Raw genomic sequence first — 16,417 nt, forward strand, 5'->3', positions numbered from 1 at the left:
TCTGTTCATTCTGTGGTCAGGTCTTCCGTAGTACTTTAACAGGGGGGTCCCCGGTTCCAGGAGAAATGGGTCTCACCAACCTGAACGTCAAAAGGACCATGGTCCTGTTGCTTTACTTGGGGGCTGGGGGGCGAGGGGGATTGGGAGGGTGGGGGTTGGTTTCGGGGGTGGGGGGGGAGGGGGGGTGTTTTGGTGGTGGGGGCTCAGGAGGCTGTTTTTGTCCCTAGAATTGCATTTGTGTTTAGGAAACATGATTTATGTTCCGATGATTCAAACATTCTGTACATTCTGCATAATCAGGGGGGGGATAGGTTCCGCCGTGCCAAATGGAATGTCTGTGGTTTCAATGATCCCAAGAAACGTAGGATTTTTTTTAAGATTCTTCAAATTTTACAGGTTGATCTAATCTGTTTACAGGAGACTCATATCCCATGGAATAAGCGTAGCTGGCTAAAATTCCCTAGCTGAAAGAATATGTCAACGGTTCCTCTGGGGGTATCGCAGGCCGAGAAGGGCTGCGAAATGGACATATCTCCCCCGGGAGCGAGGTGGCTGGGCTGTTCCTAACTTGTTATATTATTACTGGGCTGCTTTGATCCAGCACTTTGGCCTTCCCTTGCTTGGTGACAATGTTGAGATTCCAGTGTGCATGTCCCCATCCATTTATGAAATAGCACTTGGTGATGCTGCCAAAGGGGTATTAACACGTGTACTGGAACCAAGCTATTTAAAAAAGAAAACAAATTCAAGATTTGTTGGGTTTTATTCTCTGTCCGGCAGAAAATTCACTCCTGCTTGGCTATCTAAAAACTTAATCCTTATACCCCATTTAATGCTTCTGTCTTGCTTCCCCCAATATTCTATGATGGTATGATGATGAAATGGAGTTCTTTAGGTCTAAAGGGAATTGGTGATTTAGTTCAGGCTGACCAATTGGCCTCTTTTTCCTTTCTGAAGGAAAAATTTAACTTGCAATCTAGTTATTTTTTTCAAATATCTACAGATTAGAAGTTTTCTTGACAAGAATTTTTCCAGAAATCCTAATCTGTATGCTAAGATGAATTTAATTGAATTAATCAGGAAGGAGTCTAGAATAAGTCCCCTTTATCAAAACCTTTTGTCAGAACTTCCGGATGACCTATCTGCTCAGAATGCAAAGTGGGCTGCTAAATTCGGGGTTCCAATAATAGACCTGAAATTCCTGCTTAAACTAGCTAGATCTGTCCTTGTTTCTGGTACATTGCGTACTCAAAGTGATATGTCTATGTTCAACCTGTACCATACCCCTGCAAGGATAGCTAGCTGGGGGGCTCCTAGATCGACTAGCGGGGTTTCTTGTTCTAGATGTAAACTGTTTTCTGCTGACGTGATACATATGTTTTATTCATGTCCCATTCTAAGTTCTTTTTTAAATGAAGTGGAAGTTTTTCTTAATCAGTCACTTCTGATTCCTGTTAAGATTTCAGCTGAATTAATAATAATGGGATATGAATACTCAACTGGCTCCCAAAGAACAAATCATAGATCAGTGTTTTTGCTTATCGCAATGGCCATGATTAGACTATGCATAACATCGCAATGGTTAAACCCTGAGACCCCTACTTTTATCCACTGGAATTCTAGGATGCTCGCTTGGTACAAACTAGAGTCATCTGTGCAGTCTCTGAGGGGGAGGAGAAGGCGCTTATTGGCATCTAAGAACTGGGCCCCTCTCGAGGATTGGCTTTCTCATAAATGGTCTTCTTCTATATTCAATTGTCTTTTTTTTATCTCTCCCATTTGAGTTGTGTATTTAATCTGTTGTGTATATATGCTTTCTTTTTGTTTGTTCTTAGGTTCAATAATATTTCTTATTAACATGTATTCCCAAACCTTATATCTTGCTGTATCGTCTCCTGATGCCCTGTTTTTTTTTCTTTTTGAAAATCTAAATAAAGCAACAACAAAAAAAGTGTTGTGGTCTGAATTTACAGCATCTTGCCTTTGTTTTTAGGCGTTGCACATCAACTATGCCCCTTAGTTCTGGTGTAAAGAATAAGCTCTCGGCTTGCTTAGGCTCTTCGTCAGCACTTTCAGCCTGGAACCGTCCTTCGCAGCAGCTCATTAAAATGAACAATGGCTGGCGAGGAGCAGCGACCCCTGCTGTTGTAGTTTCACCCTGCCACCTCAGAAGCGGAGTCGAGCACAGCTAATCCTCTGCGGTGGAATGTGTAAATTAGCGAAGTTAAAGAGGACGTAAAAACCTTTCTCTTCGCTGCCATGCTTCGTTAACAGGCTTCAAATAAAGGCCCCCTGTTGGCAAGGACAGACTTGCAAAGTCTTTGACTACCCCTGTTCGCCGAGGTCACGTTTCGGGGCTTGCACTCTGGAAGTCACGCTGAGCAGTCGTCCTGAATCTGTTTAAGAGCAGCACCTCTCTAAATGTGCCATCTTCTTCAGTGATGGCAAGGGTTTGGACAAATAAGTGTTGATTGGCACATGAACAGCACAGCTCGTTTCATTAGGGTCAGGGTCTAAATCTGCCCATAGGTCCAGAGTAAAATCGAGCTGCTCGAGGACAGAGTAACACCTAAGTTTGCATATATGGAATGGATTTTTTGTTTGTCTTTTTGTAAATGTATAAAGTGTACATTAAGATATGCGCATGTGACAAATGGGCACTATTATAATGCAGCTTTAGTGATATCACTATCATGGCGAGCCTTGCACTGTAGACTTATTTATTCAGCTTCCCACCCCACCATCAATTCTCAGGTATATTTTTCTTGTAGTGTCTGATGTGGCAGGCCTAGTGCGACTGCTGTATTCACGAATGATATGAACCTTCTTGCATTTGCTTTTAGTTCAGCCTGTTCTGTCCTCATCTGAGTCCTGGATGCCTGGGTAGATAAGCGGGAGTGGGGTAGAAGAGAGAGTCATGGGTGCATCTATCAAGAAGATCTGGCATAATTTTTAGGTCTCGCGACCTATCGATGCGCGCAAGCGCATCAAGCGTAGCGAGAATTCATGTGGCGAAAACATCTTCAAACCAAAGGGCTTTCAGCCCCGCGGTTTTCATGCAGTGCCCGTGTACATGCACGCGCATCGCATGCAAGCCCAGCCTCTCCCGCCCCCATCCGGCATCAGGCTTCTCCTCCCCTAGCAGCACTCCTCCCACACCAGCAACTCCCCCCTCCCACACCAGCACCTCCCCTTTCTCTCCACGCAATCACAGCCTCCCCCTCCCACACCAGCACCTCCCACACCAGCACCTCCCCTCTCTTTCCACGCAATCACAGCCTCCCCCTCCCACACCAGCACCTCCCCCCTCCCACACCAGCACCTCCCCTCTCTCTCCACGCAATCACAGCCTCCCCCTCCCACACCAGCACCTCCCCTCTCTCTCCACGCAATCACATCCATGCTGCACTGCCGAGCCTGGGCTTTTCCAGCTCTTCCCTCCCACTCTCTCACTCTCCCGCCCCAACCCGACTTGTTCTTGTTCTGAACTGCAGATGTACGAAGCGCCGAGCCAACTGCACAGAAAGAGCCAGTCTCTTTGAATAACAGTCAAAAAGAGCCACAAATGAAAAACAGATCCCTTGAGTCATCTGATCACGTGCAGACGAATGACCGCTTTGGTTTCAATGACCTCGCTTTTTTTGTGGTTCTTTTTGTGCGTAAATATTTGAAACAAAACAATGAAGCAATGGGAAATGGGGGAGAATTCATGTGCTCCATCGGATAGTCAAACCACCGCTTTTTTTCGTGGCGTTTTCTTCGAGTGCACGTACAGGCACGCGCATTTGGCCCATACACTTTCATGGCCATCTGTTCCTGTTCCTAATGGCCCTCCCCCCTCCCCCAGCACAGCGTGTACTTCTTCCTGTGTTGCTGTCTCCCTCGTGCTTTTCCCCCACTACTCGTGTTGCTCTCTCCCTTGTGAACCCAACCCACCCCCCCGCCGCTTGCATTTCCCGTACTTGTTTTTATTTTTGACTAAGAAGTCCACGAGAGTGCATGTGCTTGCCTGATGTCTCCCTTGTGTGCATCTCTCCTGTTCCTCCGTATTGCGCTCTCTCGTATGTCTGCGTCTCTGCCCCCATTCTCTCCTTCACAACCAAATGCTTCTCTCCCCTACGCTGTGATGTTCTCTTGACTGTTGCTGTCTGCCATGTCTGAATTTTGCCCACTCCCTGTGTTGCTGCCTCCTTCGTGTACTTCTTCCTGTGTTGCTGGCATTTGGCCCATACACTTTCATGGCCATCTGTTCCTGTTCCTAATGGCCCTCCCCCCTCCCCCAGCACAGCGTGTACTTCTTCCTGTGTTGCTGTCTCCCTCGTGGTTTTCCCCCACCACTCGTGTTGTTCTCTCCCTTGTGAACCCAACCCACCCCCCCCCCCGTCGCTTGCATTTCCCGTACTTGTCTTTATTTTTGACTAAGAAGTCCACGAGAGTGCATGTGCTTGCCTGATGTCTCCCTTGTGTGCTTCTCTCCTGTTCCTCCGTATTGCGCTCTCTCGTATGTCTGCGTCTCTGCCCCCACTCTGGACTGCGCACTTCGAAGATCCTTTGCAGAGTGTAAACGAAAATACTGCATCGTTTAAATGCATTATTTTCACATCATAGCAATACGGTACAGCACCATTAAAAGCGCATAGCAGGCTGGGATAGCTTGTTTTTTACTTGGGCAGCGTTACTTTCGTTTTGCAGGTTTCAACAAGCATTCCCATAGCCAATACGACTCGCATTAGGAAAGTGTAAGCTATTGGCTTTGTAAATAACAATGCTATTAATTTCTATATTTTCAATGCCAACACATATTAAAAAAATAATTGTCATTTACAATACCAATAGCTCACACTTTCCTAATGCGAGACCTATTGGCAACGCCAGTGCTTGTTTTTTAGATAATTTCAATACAAATTTGTTCAATTTCTTTATTCATGTTTTCCCGCCCCCATGTTCTTTATTGCCATTTATTATTACTCCCCCTAAGCTTCTGCTCATCTTGCTACCTTCCTCTGCCATTGTGCCGCTGGTGGTGCCTGTTTGCTTTTCCTAGCCGTTGACTCTTAGCCAATAGGAATGAGAGATTTGGAAATTCACATCATTTTACATTTAAGGTCTTTTCATCTGACCCAATATACAAGGATCTAGGATCCCGATCTAATGTAATACCTCTTCTGTGTGAGGCACTGCTGCAGTCATGTATTCATGTACGGTGGGGTGCAACCAGAATACATGGGACACGCTCCCTCAGTCTGACACCTCTGGCATATGCTTGTTGCTGCTGAGAAGATCTTGACATCAAGTAAGTGCGATGCAGAATATTGTATTGTATTGGTTTGAACTGTGTGTTTCTGTAAAATGCCTTGGGCTATTCCAGAACTGCTTGCCAGTCTTTTAGAGCTGACATGTTTTAATGTTGGTTAACGCTTACCAAATACAATCTGTATTGTCCATAGTCTTCAAGATTCTGCGTCATCGATTCAACCTCAGACGCACTGCCTTTCCCCTAACAAGATTAAACCACTGTATTCATTTCTAGTCTACAGGATGTAGGATTCCAGGACAGCAGTTAACTCTCTAATATGCTTGTTATACAGCGGCAGCTCCTCAGCAATGGCAGGGGAATGTCGCCCCACGGTCTGGTTCAGAGCCAGCAAATGAAAAATAAAACGATGTTCTAGCATCATTTTGTCTTTCATTTGCCGCCTCTGAGCCAGCTTGTGCAAGGAGAGTCAGGGCATGTGGAGGAGTGCTATATGCACTCCTTAAGTGCACATATGTGTTTGGTCGGCCGTCTCAGGCAAATCAAAACACACATGCACATTTAGGTTTTCTCCAGCCCGGCTGCATTGAACAGGAAAAACCTGAATTGAACTGGAGAAACCCACACAGACTCCCTGGTCTGAGCAGATGGTCTTTCCAGCCTGCTCACACCAATCCCCGCACAGCATGGTATTGCACAGGTAGCCCGTGATGCTGCCCCAGTGCATGCTGGGACCAGGAAGGACAAGGCGCAATGTGGGCGGCAGCTCCAGGTAATTTTATTTTTAAAATGTTTGCTATTAACCCTGCGCTGCCCTGCGGGGACCTCTCCACCCACCCCACCACTTGATTGTGGTGGCCGCCACTGTTGTTACACCTTCCAGTACATAACAGTATGCATGTTGAACAGTAGGAAAAAGGTATATTTGTATTCTAGTTCCCCACTACACAGATGTTCATATTTTTCTTTTCATCATGAATAAAAGAAATGCAAATTAAGTTTGAAGATGACTATGCAGTTTTCCCATCTAGAATCAGTAAGTGTGGAATTAACTTCCGTATTAGTTGGGAAGATCTGAAGACAGTGAAAGCATTGCTTATCACGGTGACTGTTGAGGAGCCCATGCAATGGACAACTCTATAAACAGAATCGTGTAACCCTGTGTTCCGCAAGGGAGCTTAGATGTATGCAGAACCGTGGTGCCTCTGGAAATTTTCAACACCGTATTTCAAGAATATTAAGACTCAGGTCTTTGCTAGGCAGAGTACTAAATGCCTCGAGACTTCTCAGAAGGTTTCTCCCTGTTTGCTAGTCTCATATATTGCTGATGTTCATTACTTTTTGCCCTCTATTACCAAAGTGTGTTTTGTTCGCTCCTGCTCTCACATTTTGAGTGGCGCCAAAATACAGTGGAGTTTTTCCTCTTCCAGCGGAAGACCCTGGGGAATTTCCACAAGAAGGATAAAATGTCACTGTTATGTGCACTGGCTGCCATATCCATGAAGGAAAAAAGAATTTACCATATTCATGAATGGACTAAGGAATTTTATGTCCAGTGAATGAACCTCAATATAATTCTTCAACTCTATATCAACAACTAATCTTTACATTTCGTTGTAGAGTGTCTTTGTATAGATGATTTTTCACTTCCTCTTCCACCCTGAACTATAATGCAGAGCAAGCTATAGCATGTAGGACTGAAGAATTGTTGTTTGCCAACATTCAGTTTATATTAACCTTTAAGGATTCCTACAAAGCAACTGTGATGCACTTTCTTCCACTTTACCACTGCCTTTTTTCCTTTTCTCTTTTTAATCTTGAGTGGTGTTTGACTGACTTCTAGGGTTGTGTATTGTACACATTAAGCCATGGTAGAAATAACATGATGAGCTTGTCTTAAAATATTGAAGATGTGATTTATGTGGGTGTCAGCCACCACACAACCCGAAATGTAATCTAACAACTCAGCCATATTCATCATGACCATCGGTCTAATTCCAGGTATGGGAAGGTCACTGAGTTGGCACTGGCCAAATAGACTAACTCTTAATTTCCCTGGATGAAAAGAAGAAATCCACTCCCATTATTCTCAACCTCTCAGGAGCCTGTGGCATTGTGGGCCATAAACTGCTAGGAAAAGACTCCTTCCATTTTAGAGCATTCAAATCCACGCTGAATTAGATCCAAACTTCCCTCTCCAGCCAAAACCAACAAGCTTGAGTTGGGTCAATGGAATCCTTGTCATCCATAGAGTCAGGAGGAGTGCCGCAGGTGTGGTCCGTATGCAGTCCATCCCACCACCCTTCACTGAGCGGGCTGCAATGCCCCCAATCATCAGAGCATGCTCCAAAAATATTTAACAAATAGGTAAACCCTGGGAATGTGGTGGCTTCATATAGGCATACGACGGCCGACCTAGGGATATAAGGGTGGTACCTCCACTTTAGGTAATTTAATAGCCTGTAGCGAGCAACTGTGATAGCAGCTGATGCATGTCCTAAAAACATTCTCTTCTTGCTAAAAATCAAAATCAAAAGTGGAATGTTGGTGCGTATCTAAAGTCACCCATTCCTTTAGAGTGTCCATTATTCAAACCCACCCCTGTAAAAATGAAGGAAAGTAAAATAACTGGTCATTTTCTGGGACAGCACATACAAAAGTTTCCAGGTTTCACAATTATGTAAAATTGTTCGCCATAGCAATTAACTTAAGGTAAAGGTATTTCTCCAAAACGGGAATACCCATTTATTAAAACCAACATATGACAAATCACTGCTTAGTAGAACATGTGAAATATGCTGTAAGAGCATAAGAAATTATCACAGTTCAGGGCTGACACGTCTCGTCCCAATATAGGGTCTTTTTCAAGGCTCTGATGCTTTTGTAGCAGCAGCACACGAGCCGATGTGACAGTAATCACTCTAGCTGTACAATTAAATGCTGTCCTCCCAATTATATCATTAGCTTGAGACACTTTTGTATTTTAGTTCTTTCCAAGTGTATCCCATGCACTAGGAGTGGTTGCTAGGAGTGAATCCAGCTAGTTGAAACCACATACATTCTTCTCAGTTGGAGTCAGAATGTGAACATGCATTAATATGTCCTTGGGTACAGTATGCCAAATGACACTCAAGGCACCTTGCATAATAAATTCATTAAATCTTTAGTACTGCACTATGCATAAACACATTTTTATTGGTTAAGGTGCCACTTTATCGGACAGCAATCTGGAATCCCACATGAGTAATCTGGATTCTTTAGTCTACCCACGGATTCAAACCATTTGCTTAATTGAGAAACTTTAAGTTATTTGTGTGTGGTTCCCCAGATCTTTCACATTGGGTGCCAGACCTGGACATTAGTAGGTTGTACCTTGACATATGGTTACTGCACCTGGATCGTTGTGGGGGGCCTGTGTGTCTTTTGATACCGGCCCACATTATACCCACAATTGAGCAATACTGTGGTTATATCTTGGATTATGATGGTTGGACCCAAAATTTTAATGCCAATGTGCATAATATTATGGTAGGTATGATGATTTAACTCGGCAATTGATCATGGTACCTGAGAAAATGATGGCTATGCCTGCTATGTTCTAGCAGGCATAGCCTGTGCACCATGCGATAAGCTGGCAGACCTGGTCATAGGATGGCAGTACTTTAATAAATCATGGCAGTGCAACTGTAAAGTTTGCCAGTGCCCTGTATATGATGCCAGTTTCCAAGCATTTGGTGCTAGTTCTTGAAAATGTGTTGATAGTTATCGAACATGTGATGTCAGTACATTGAGGTATAATGGCTCCACCCTGTACCTCATCTCGAGTGCACACTTGTCACCATGGGTACACCAGAGTTGGTATATGGTTCGTATTTAAACCAGCCTTTATTTGCTGTGGTGCAATTTTGTAATTCTTTTTGAAACGTGGTACAGATTTGTCAATTGTTTTGATTCCACTTCCTCGGTTGTGTTTTTGGAATGGTGAAAAGGTGGGTGATTTCAAACCTGCTGCCTTATGTTGACGGTTAATTGATGATATGGACCATGAATGAATATATAATCCTTTTAGAATTGTGTACCTTTCAATATAACTGCTCCTATTCATCATAGCTAAATAAAAAAAATATCCAAACACCTTCCCTTCAAATCATCTTAAAATCTTCGGTTCATCTGTGGATGTCCTTCTGGATAAAAACAGCCACAAAAATCTGAGCATAATTGCATAAAAGAAAATCTATAAACGATAATAGAGTTAATGAGCACAATATCAGAACTAAATCAGTTTTGCAGTTGTTGAAATTACCATCAGATTAGATCTGTAACCCTTGAAATTGTTTGATGTCTGAAACATGTATCCAGTATTGTGATATTGGGGTGTTTATTGGAGGGAGAAGCAGAGACTGTCTCATGTGGGCCATCGCCAGCATCATGGCCGTTGTTGCTGTTGATGCAATATTATGGTGGGAGAATCGCCGAAAATATACCCGCATCCTGGGGCTTTGGCATAGAAGCTAGCTAGCTCCCACTTCCTGGTCGCCCTGAGCAGATTGAAATGATTATAGTCTAGAGAACTCTAGAGATGTGCAGGCTTCTGACTTACTTTTAGATAAGAAATTTCCACAAGAGATGAACAGGTCAAAGTAAAAGTAACAAACATCCTATACTTCGTAACGTGGCCCTTTATATTTGTGGCAGGATGTCAAAGTGACCTACAAGCTCTGTTATGCTTGGTGGTAATGAGAGACACTTTCAGAGCTCACCTTTGGCCAGTTAGCATCCTTCACGAAAACAAATTTGATGCCACTCCGCTTTATGCAGAAAAACTCCACTCCCCTGCTTTCGATGGAGGTGAGACTCTCACCCGATGGTTCCTCGAGTGCCCCCTAGATGAGCTCTTGCCTAATGCCAGCGTGGAGGACAGTAGCCTCCTTTGACTCCGATGCACAGTTGCCAGCCTTCTGTGCATTTCTTTGCACCCTCTTTGTAACCTTTCTAATTGTCTCAGGATGTCAGTCGGTGCATTGTGGTCCTCCACTGTTGTGAAGTGTATTGGTACGTGGGAGGGTGGGGGGAGTAAGGATGAGAAGAATTACATGTAAGATGAACCCATGAGGCAGGAGCCTACAGAAACAGTGACTAAACACATTTTTCTTAGGAGACAGTCAACGGAGTCTGAGCGAGACTGCTGCATGAATGTATGAATGAGACCCCACTGTGAGCCTCTGAGTGTTGCCCCCCCCCCCCCTCCATGGCAATGGCCGGCCTTGACTACATTTGAATATGGATGGGAGTGTGCTTTTCAGATAAGTGCCCTCCTTGTGAAGTGCCCTCCTTGTGAAGTGCACTAATTCAGATTGCTGCCTACTGGACCAGAATGCAGTGCGAGAGGTTTTGCTCTAATCTCTGTCCCCTGGTGCCAGTCCCCTATGTTTTGTGTACTCTTGAGTCGAGGTTTCTCCCTCGGGCGCTTCAGTCGGAGTTGCAGATGCTTGCCCAGTTGCATCCTTGCGTTTCATTTTCACTCCTCGGGAAATGGTTGGTTATCATAACAGGGTGGCCGGAAATGACGCCCGTTGTGAAGCAGAACAGGTCGGCTATGTTTGTTTTTAGCTCTCGCCGCTCGCGCGCAGTTAATCCTCCACCCCCCCCCCCCCCTTCCCAGATCTCAAATATTAGAAATACTGAACCAGTCCTACCATATTTGCTTGCATTATTGGCAATATGATAAAATGGCTTTCATTTTGAGCGAGTGAGGTCTGTCTTTCTTGGATAAGATGAGAAAATCAGCAGCAAAAAGTATTCGGCTTGTGAGGCAAATGCTAAAGAAAGTAGTAAACGTTTTCTTTTCTTTTTTTATCTTGCTTTCTTGCCCCGTGGAAGGTGTCGAGGCTGAGGAAACTGGCGCAGCAGATTGCCAACTGCAAGCAGTGCATCGAGCGGTCGACGTCCCTCATCTCTCAGGCCGAGCAGTCCCTCAAGGAGAACGACCACGCCCGCTTCCTGCAGACGGCCAAGAACATCACGGAGAGGTAAAGCCGGCCGCACTTGCATTCACATATCTCGCACAGAGCGAGGCAGGGCCGGCGCGGGGCATGGGCAGTGTGGCTGCTGCCCAGGGCCCCGCAGTCAGCCCTCCAACTTGTAGCCCCGCACCAATGCCACACAGTCAGGCCACGGCATCAAAAGTGCCACCTTGCAAGTGCCCCCTCCCCAGGCCTCACTGCAATGGTGTAACGGGCAAACTCGGGGTGGGGGGGGGGCAGTCCTAGGTGCCACCTTGTAAGTGCACCACCTTAGGGGCCACCTCCCAATGCCTCACTGCAATGGTGTAGCGGGCAAACTCGGGGGCAAGGGGGGGGGGATCAGTTGTAACGGGCAAACTCGGGGTGGGGGGGGACAGTCCTGGGTGCCACCTTGTAAGTGCACCACCTTAGGGGCCACCTCCCAATGCCTCACTGCAATGGTGTAGCGGACAAACTCGGGGGCAAGGGGGGGGGATCAGTTCTAGCCCTGTTTAGCTCCCTGGCAGTTTTAACCCTCTCTCGATATAAGCAACCCTCACACCATCAGCCCTTGATGAGCTGTTAAGAGGTGCTTGTAGGTGGCTGAGAGGGAGGACTGCAGCTTCAGGAGCAGGGGGCATCTATTTAGAGGCAGACAGCCCTGAAAGGGTCATGTCTGTGCATTTCCCTTCGCCAAAGGCACACAAACTGGGTGGCACTGCCATTGTGCCAGGCTGTACTGCTTCAAAAGCCAGTTTCCTGTCTAGTTAACTGGCGCACCTGAGGTAGGTACTTTCCATTCATATTCAGATCAAAATGTAAAGTATAGGTGTAATTCTTGCTTTCTGTCCAGGTGTACTTGAAAGTTGAGAAAACATTTGCCTGGTGTCATCTTGAGATAGTTTTGTACGGAATGTGCAATAGACTTTCCAGACTTTTTGTACTATAAATTGGCTGTGTCTCTTACAATAAATACAAAAGTCAAATATGAACACACCACACAAGCATGGAAACATGCATCTACCCTCCGCTCTTTCAATTTTTGATATTAAATTAAGCTAAAGTAGTTTTCAAGCAATCTCGTTTTCCCCATTACAAGCAGTAGGAACGGAAATAGGAAGGTATGTTTTAGGCTACTCAAAATTGTAGCTATTAACATAAGTGTATAAATGGAAATACTCAATTCTGTCCAACCTACCTACTCTTGACAAACAAACTCTGCCTGGTGTTCAACATTACCCTTAGTGACTTGTACAGATGTTACTATTATTCTGTTTAAGTTCTTGCTGAATGTATTGACTCTTTTTGGATTCACTACACCTAGCTTAGTTCCTCCTTTTCTGTGGAGCATTTTTCCATGTCATATCCAAGCATCAACTGCTTGAGTCTTATTCAGGGACCATTTATTTTTTGACTGTGCATCAGCTAGAAAGTACATTTTTGTTTATTTCACAGTGTTTGCCCGTGGCCTCGCCTCTTTTCTTGTGGTGCCCACATGATGAGATTCTTGACCTTCAGTTCATGAGTCCAACGTCACAAACCTTGTGCAGGTTTAGTAACCATCCGAGGGATACGGCTAGCATGTATGACTTCGGGTGTGGCTTCCGAGCCGGGCCTCCTTTGTGGGGTATGATTCGGATTGGAGGAGGTTCCCCTGTTGAGTAGTTGGAAGGCCAGGTTCACCCTTATTCAGTGATGCACCTGACTGGGCTGAGGAGCAATGGCCATAGAAAGGATCCATCCGCTGCCCTCCCCCAGCGTTGTGATCCTAGTTACAGGAAAGTGATCTTGATTTACCAGTGGCTAAAAGTTTCAACCCTTCACTCCCAGAGATCTTGATTTACCAGTGGCTAAAGGTTTCATCCCTTCACTCCCAGTGATCTTGATTTACCAGTGGCTAAAGATTTAATCCCTTCCCTCCCAAAGAAGTGCAGCTTGATTTTAAATAATTGTAGTCTAGCAGAGCTCCAGTGTTCCACCTTCCCAACCACCCATCAGTTCACTTCCCCTCCTGAAGCCACAATGCCATGGATGATGTACCCACTCATCCCAGTTTAAAAACTCCTGCAACCCTCCATGTGTAAATGGATCACCCCCCCCCCCCCCCACACACACACACTTGCTCTTCTGCAGGCATTGTAAGCATCAACCCGATGCCTTTGGCCTGCCTTTCCACATAATCTTCACCATTCCTTGTTATCGTTTCTGTTCCAAAGTCGTGCTCGAAACGTCATTGTCTTTGCTTCCTGGATTTGGCAGTTTGAGGGATGTATATTAACTGCATTTCCTGGTAAATAACTGTGCTTCAGTGTTTCTTTGTCTGTGGAGCTCGTGAGGAATGGCGAAAAAGTACAAAAATCCCGGGGAACACGCATTGAATGGATAAGATTCTGTCTATAGAGCCGGATTCTAACAGGATCATTCCAAGTCTCTTGGCCAATCCAGGGTTGTGTGAAAACAATATTTGCATCTTATTTGAGTCGGCTGCAAGTAGTGCATCGGACCAGCATTTTCCCCAGATAAATCCTTCCACGTGTTAGAAAGTCTTATTTACGAAAGCCAGTATGTAATATACAGAATTTTTCAATAGTTTTTTATGCTGAGTCTTTACAATGTTTTCTGTATATGAATTAAGCAGTACATAGTTTTTTGGGTTTTTTTGCAGCCCCACCTATTTATTGTAGATTGTTGGTTGTCCTTTCACTGCTTTTTGGTTAACACTTTGTGCAAATATTAATTTTTGTAGCAGTTTGTCTTGGCCTAGTCTGGATTTCCCCCGCTGGCATATCACTGCTCTAAATGTATATCGGACTTTATTATGTTAAATGTTACAGGTTAAAACCTGTTTGACTGGTTACACTGACGTACAAGTGACTGTACCCTAAAAAAATGTTATGCTGCAATTATTGAGAGATTGTTTGGTCTTCTATTTGATACAGAGGAATCCGCATACATCTCTCTTTATGTCCACAATCCCTTCATCCATGCTTAGTCATGCAGAATCCTCTCGTTGGGCTCATGTGGGAGTTTTCCTATGCAATGCCTATACTCCTGATGCGGTACATGCGCAGCTAGCTCCTCATACTAGCATGACACCTTTATCGAGAGGCAACCTCTAATGACACTCAGTAGCGGCTGGTGTAAGAGAAATGTGGGTGGGGGCCAGCGTGAAGGGGCTGAAACACTAAGGAAAAATAAGTACCTTCTGCTCTCCGGTCTGCTCCTCTGGGCACAAGCTGAAGTTCCCAGCTTCACCCTCCAGACAATCCTGAGGCTGCTCTCGCCATGAGAGCAGTGTCAGGATTGGGCAAACTTGTTTTGCGCTCCATCGGGAGCTGGGAGCCCGCTTATCTCTCCACCCAGCAACACAGCTGGGTTGGAGAGATGTCAGTGCTCATGACTGTTTGGGCGTCCTAAGATGGTCGGCCAAACCGTCATGTACACTGACAGTAGGGCATACCACTCCCCCCACCCCCTCCCCCTGCTGTAGTGCTGTGGCCCCGCCCCCCAAGACTCAGCCACAGGACGAAAAAGAAAATGATCTACATTAAGATAATTTATTTGCTTATGCAGGCAGTGGGGCGACGCTCCGCTGCCATAGCGGGGAAGCAGCCCCTGATGACGCTAAGCATCTTTTCCTGTGGACCACTCCTTAGTTATTTGCACAAGTCCCGGTTATTAGCCCATGATAGCCTGACCACTTACACCAGACCTACTGTTTCAGAATGTGAGATGCGCCTGGTCCATAGCCCAGACGGGAAACGGCCAGTACAACGAAGCCTTTACAACGAAATCGTTAACCACGCATGCAGTACAACGCATGCGTGGTTAACACGAAAGCCTTTACCACGCATACCTGTACTACGAGGTTTGTAGTAAAGGTATATGTTGTAAAGGTAAAAAAAAAAAAGGGGGGGTCTCCCCCCCCAAAAAGAAACTCACCTGGAGTCACGTCGGGTATCAGCGTCGTTTAAGAGAAAACGGAAAATAAACTTCCGCTTTCTCTTAACGACTATGACGTCACCACGCTAGTAATTGTGGTAAATGTTATGTGTGGTGAACGAATTCCGTTGTAACGCATGCGTGGTAAAGGCATGCGTTGCAACGGAATTCGTTGTAACGTCATATATTCAGCCCAGACCTCTAGCCCCTCTTGTGTTTTGGAGAAAAAGATTTCAGTCTTCTTTTCTAGAGTTTTAATTTCAGTCTAGGGTCTGCAGATCCTAACCTATTTGACCCATTGGTTACTTGTTGAACATTTGTCTATGGCTTCGGTATCCATCTCTGCTTTTCCTTATATGTTTGAGATAACTATTTCATGGTTCTTTTGATTTCGCAGATACATTTGTCGAATGGTTCCTTGTTGGCATCAGCAGCTGTTATTGGTCACAGGCAATATTCAAAGCTTCTTGGAATGCGTCTGGTGTTTGTCGTGCTTTTTCACTATGATGTTTTTTCAGCCAGTCTTCAGAAAAAATAAACATTTCTCTTGTTCCTTTAATTTCCTTGTCTGACACACAGGTTTGAAGTTTAAGAGTTTCTACTTTAAATTTTAACCACACAAATGTAACAACATCCAGACTCACTTACTACTCATGGCCTTCTTGACACCCCAAACCATTTAGGTAATTTGAATCTTTTTCACAGCCGAGGTATGTACTGGACCAGATAATGTTCATAGTTCGAAACAACTCAATTTTGAATAACTAAAAACACAGCAGTCCCCTTCCTTTAATTTCTTTCACATGTCCTCATTTGTGAGGATAAGGCTTGAGTTTCCTGTTTTCGGTCTAGTTTACCAGATAGCGTAAGCTTTCTAGTTGCGAAACATTTATTGTTTACTTACAGCGGGTTTAGAGGCCGCCCATTGCTTTACAATGGCGGGATTTATTGTCCCTCTCGATTGCTTATTTGATGGCCTGCCATCCTATTCTGCGATTTCTTACTCCCCTGGAACATACTCTTTAAGATCCTATCGATTGGCTGACATGTATCCATCTCGCTTTTAGGGAACTACTTTCTTCTTTTTCATTTGGCACTCTGAGAGTGTGTCTTTAGCAATCTCACTCTAGTGTTGCTTTCCCCCTTAAATATCTGCCCTCGCTCTTGTACTACTTTACTCTCACTCCACCCAGCTTGTCTGTAAAAGCACAACAGGGGG

At 44.9% G+C, this 16,417-nt stretch overlaps 1 protein-coding gene across 4 annotated transcripts in view; it reads left to right on the forward strand.

Annotated features, from left to right (window-relative positions):
• MID1 (midline 1) overlaps window positions 1-16,417 on the forward strand; it is a 511,850-nt gene that overhangs the window by 342,046 nt on the left and 153,387 nt on the right. For all 4 annotated transcript variants that reach the window (XR_015299320.1, XR_015299321.1, XM_086934783.1 and 1 more), the window contains exon 5: window positions 11,135-11,283. Coding sequence is in view for 2 of the 4 variants with exons in the window: in XM_086934783.1 (XP_086790909.1) it covers window positions 11,135-11,283 (149 nt within the window). In the remaining 2 variants the exon portion in view is untranslated. The remainder of the gene's footprint in view (window positions 1-11,134; window positions 11,284-16,417) is intronic.

This window comes from Lissotriton vulgaris, chromosome 8, assembly GCF_964263255.1.
Source record: "Lissotriton vulgaris chromosome 8, aLisVul1.2, whole genome shotgun sequence".
NCBI classification, from domain to species: domain Eukaryota; kingdom Metazoa; phylum Chordata; class Amphibia; order Caudata; family Salamandridae; genus Lissotriton; species Lissotriton vulgaris.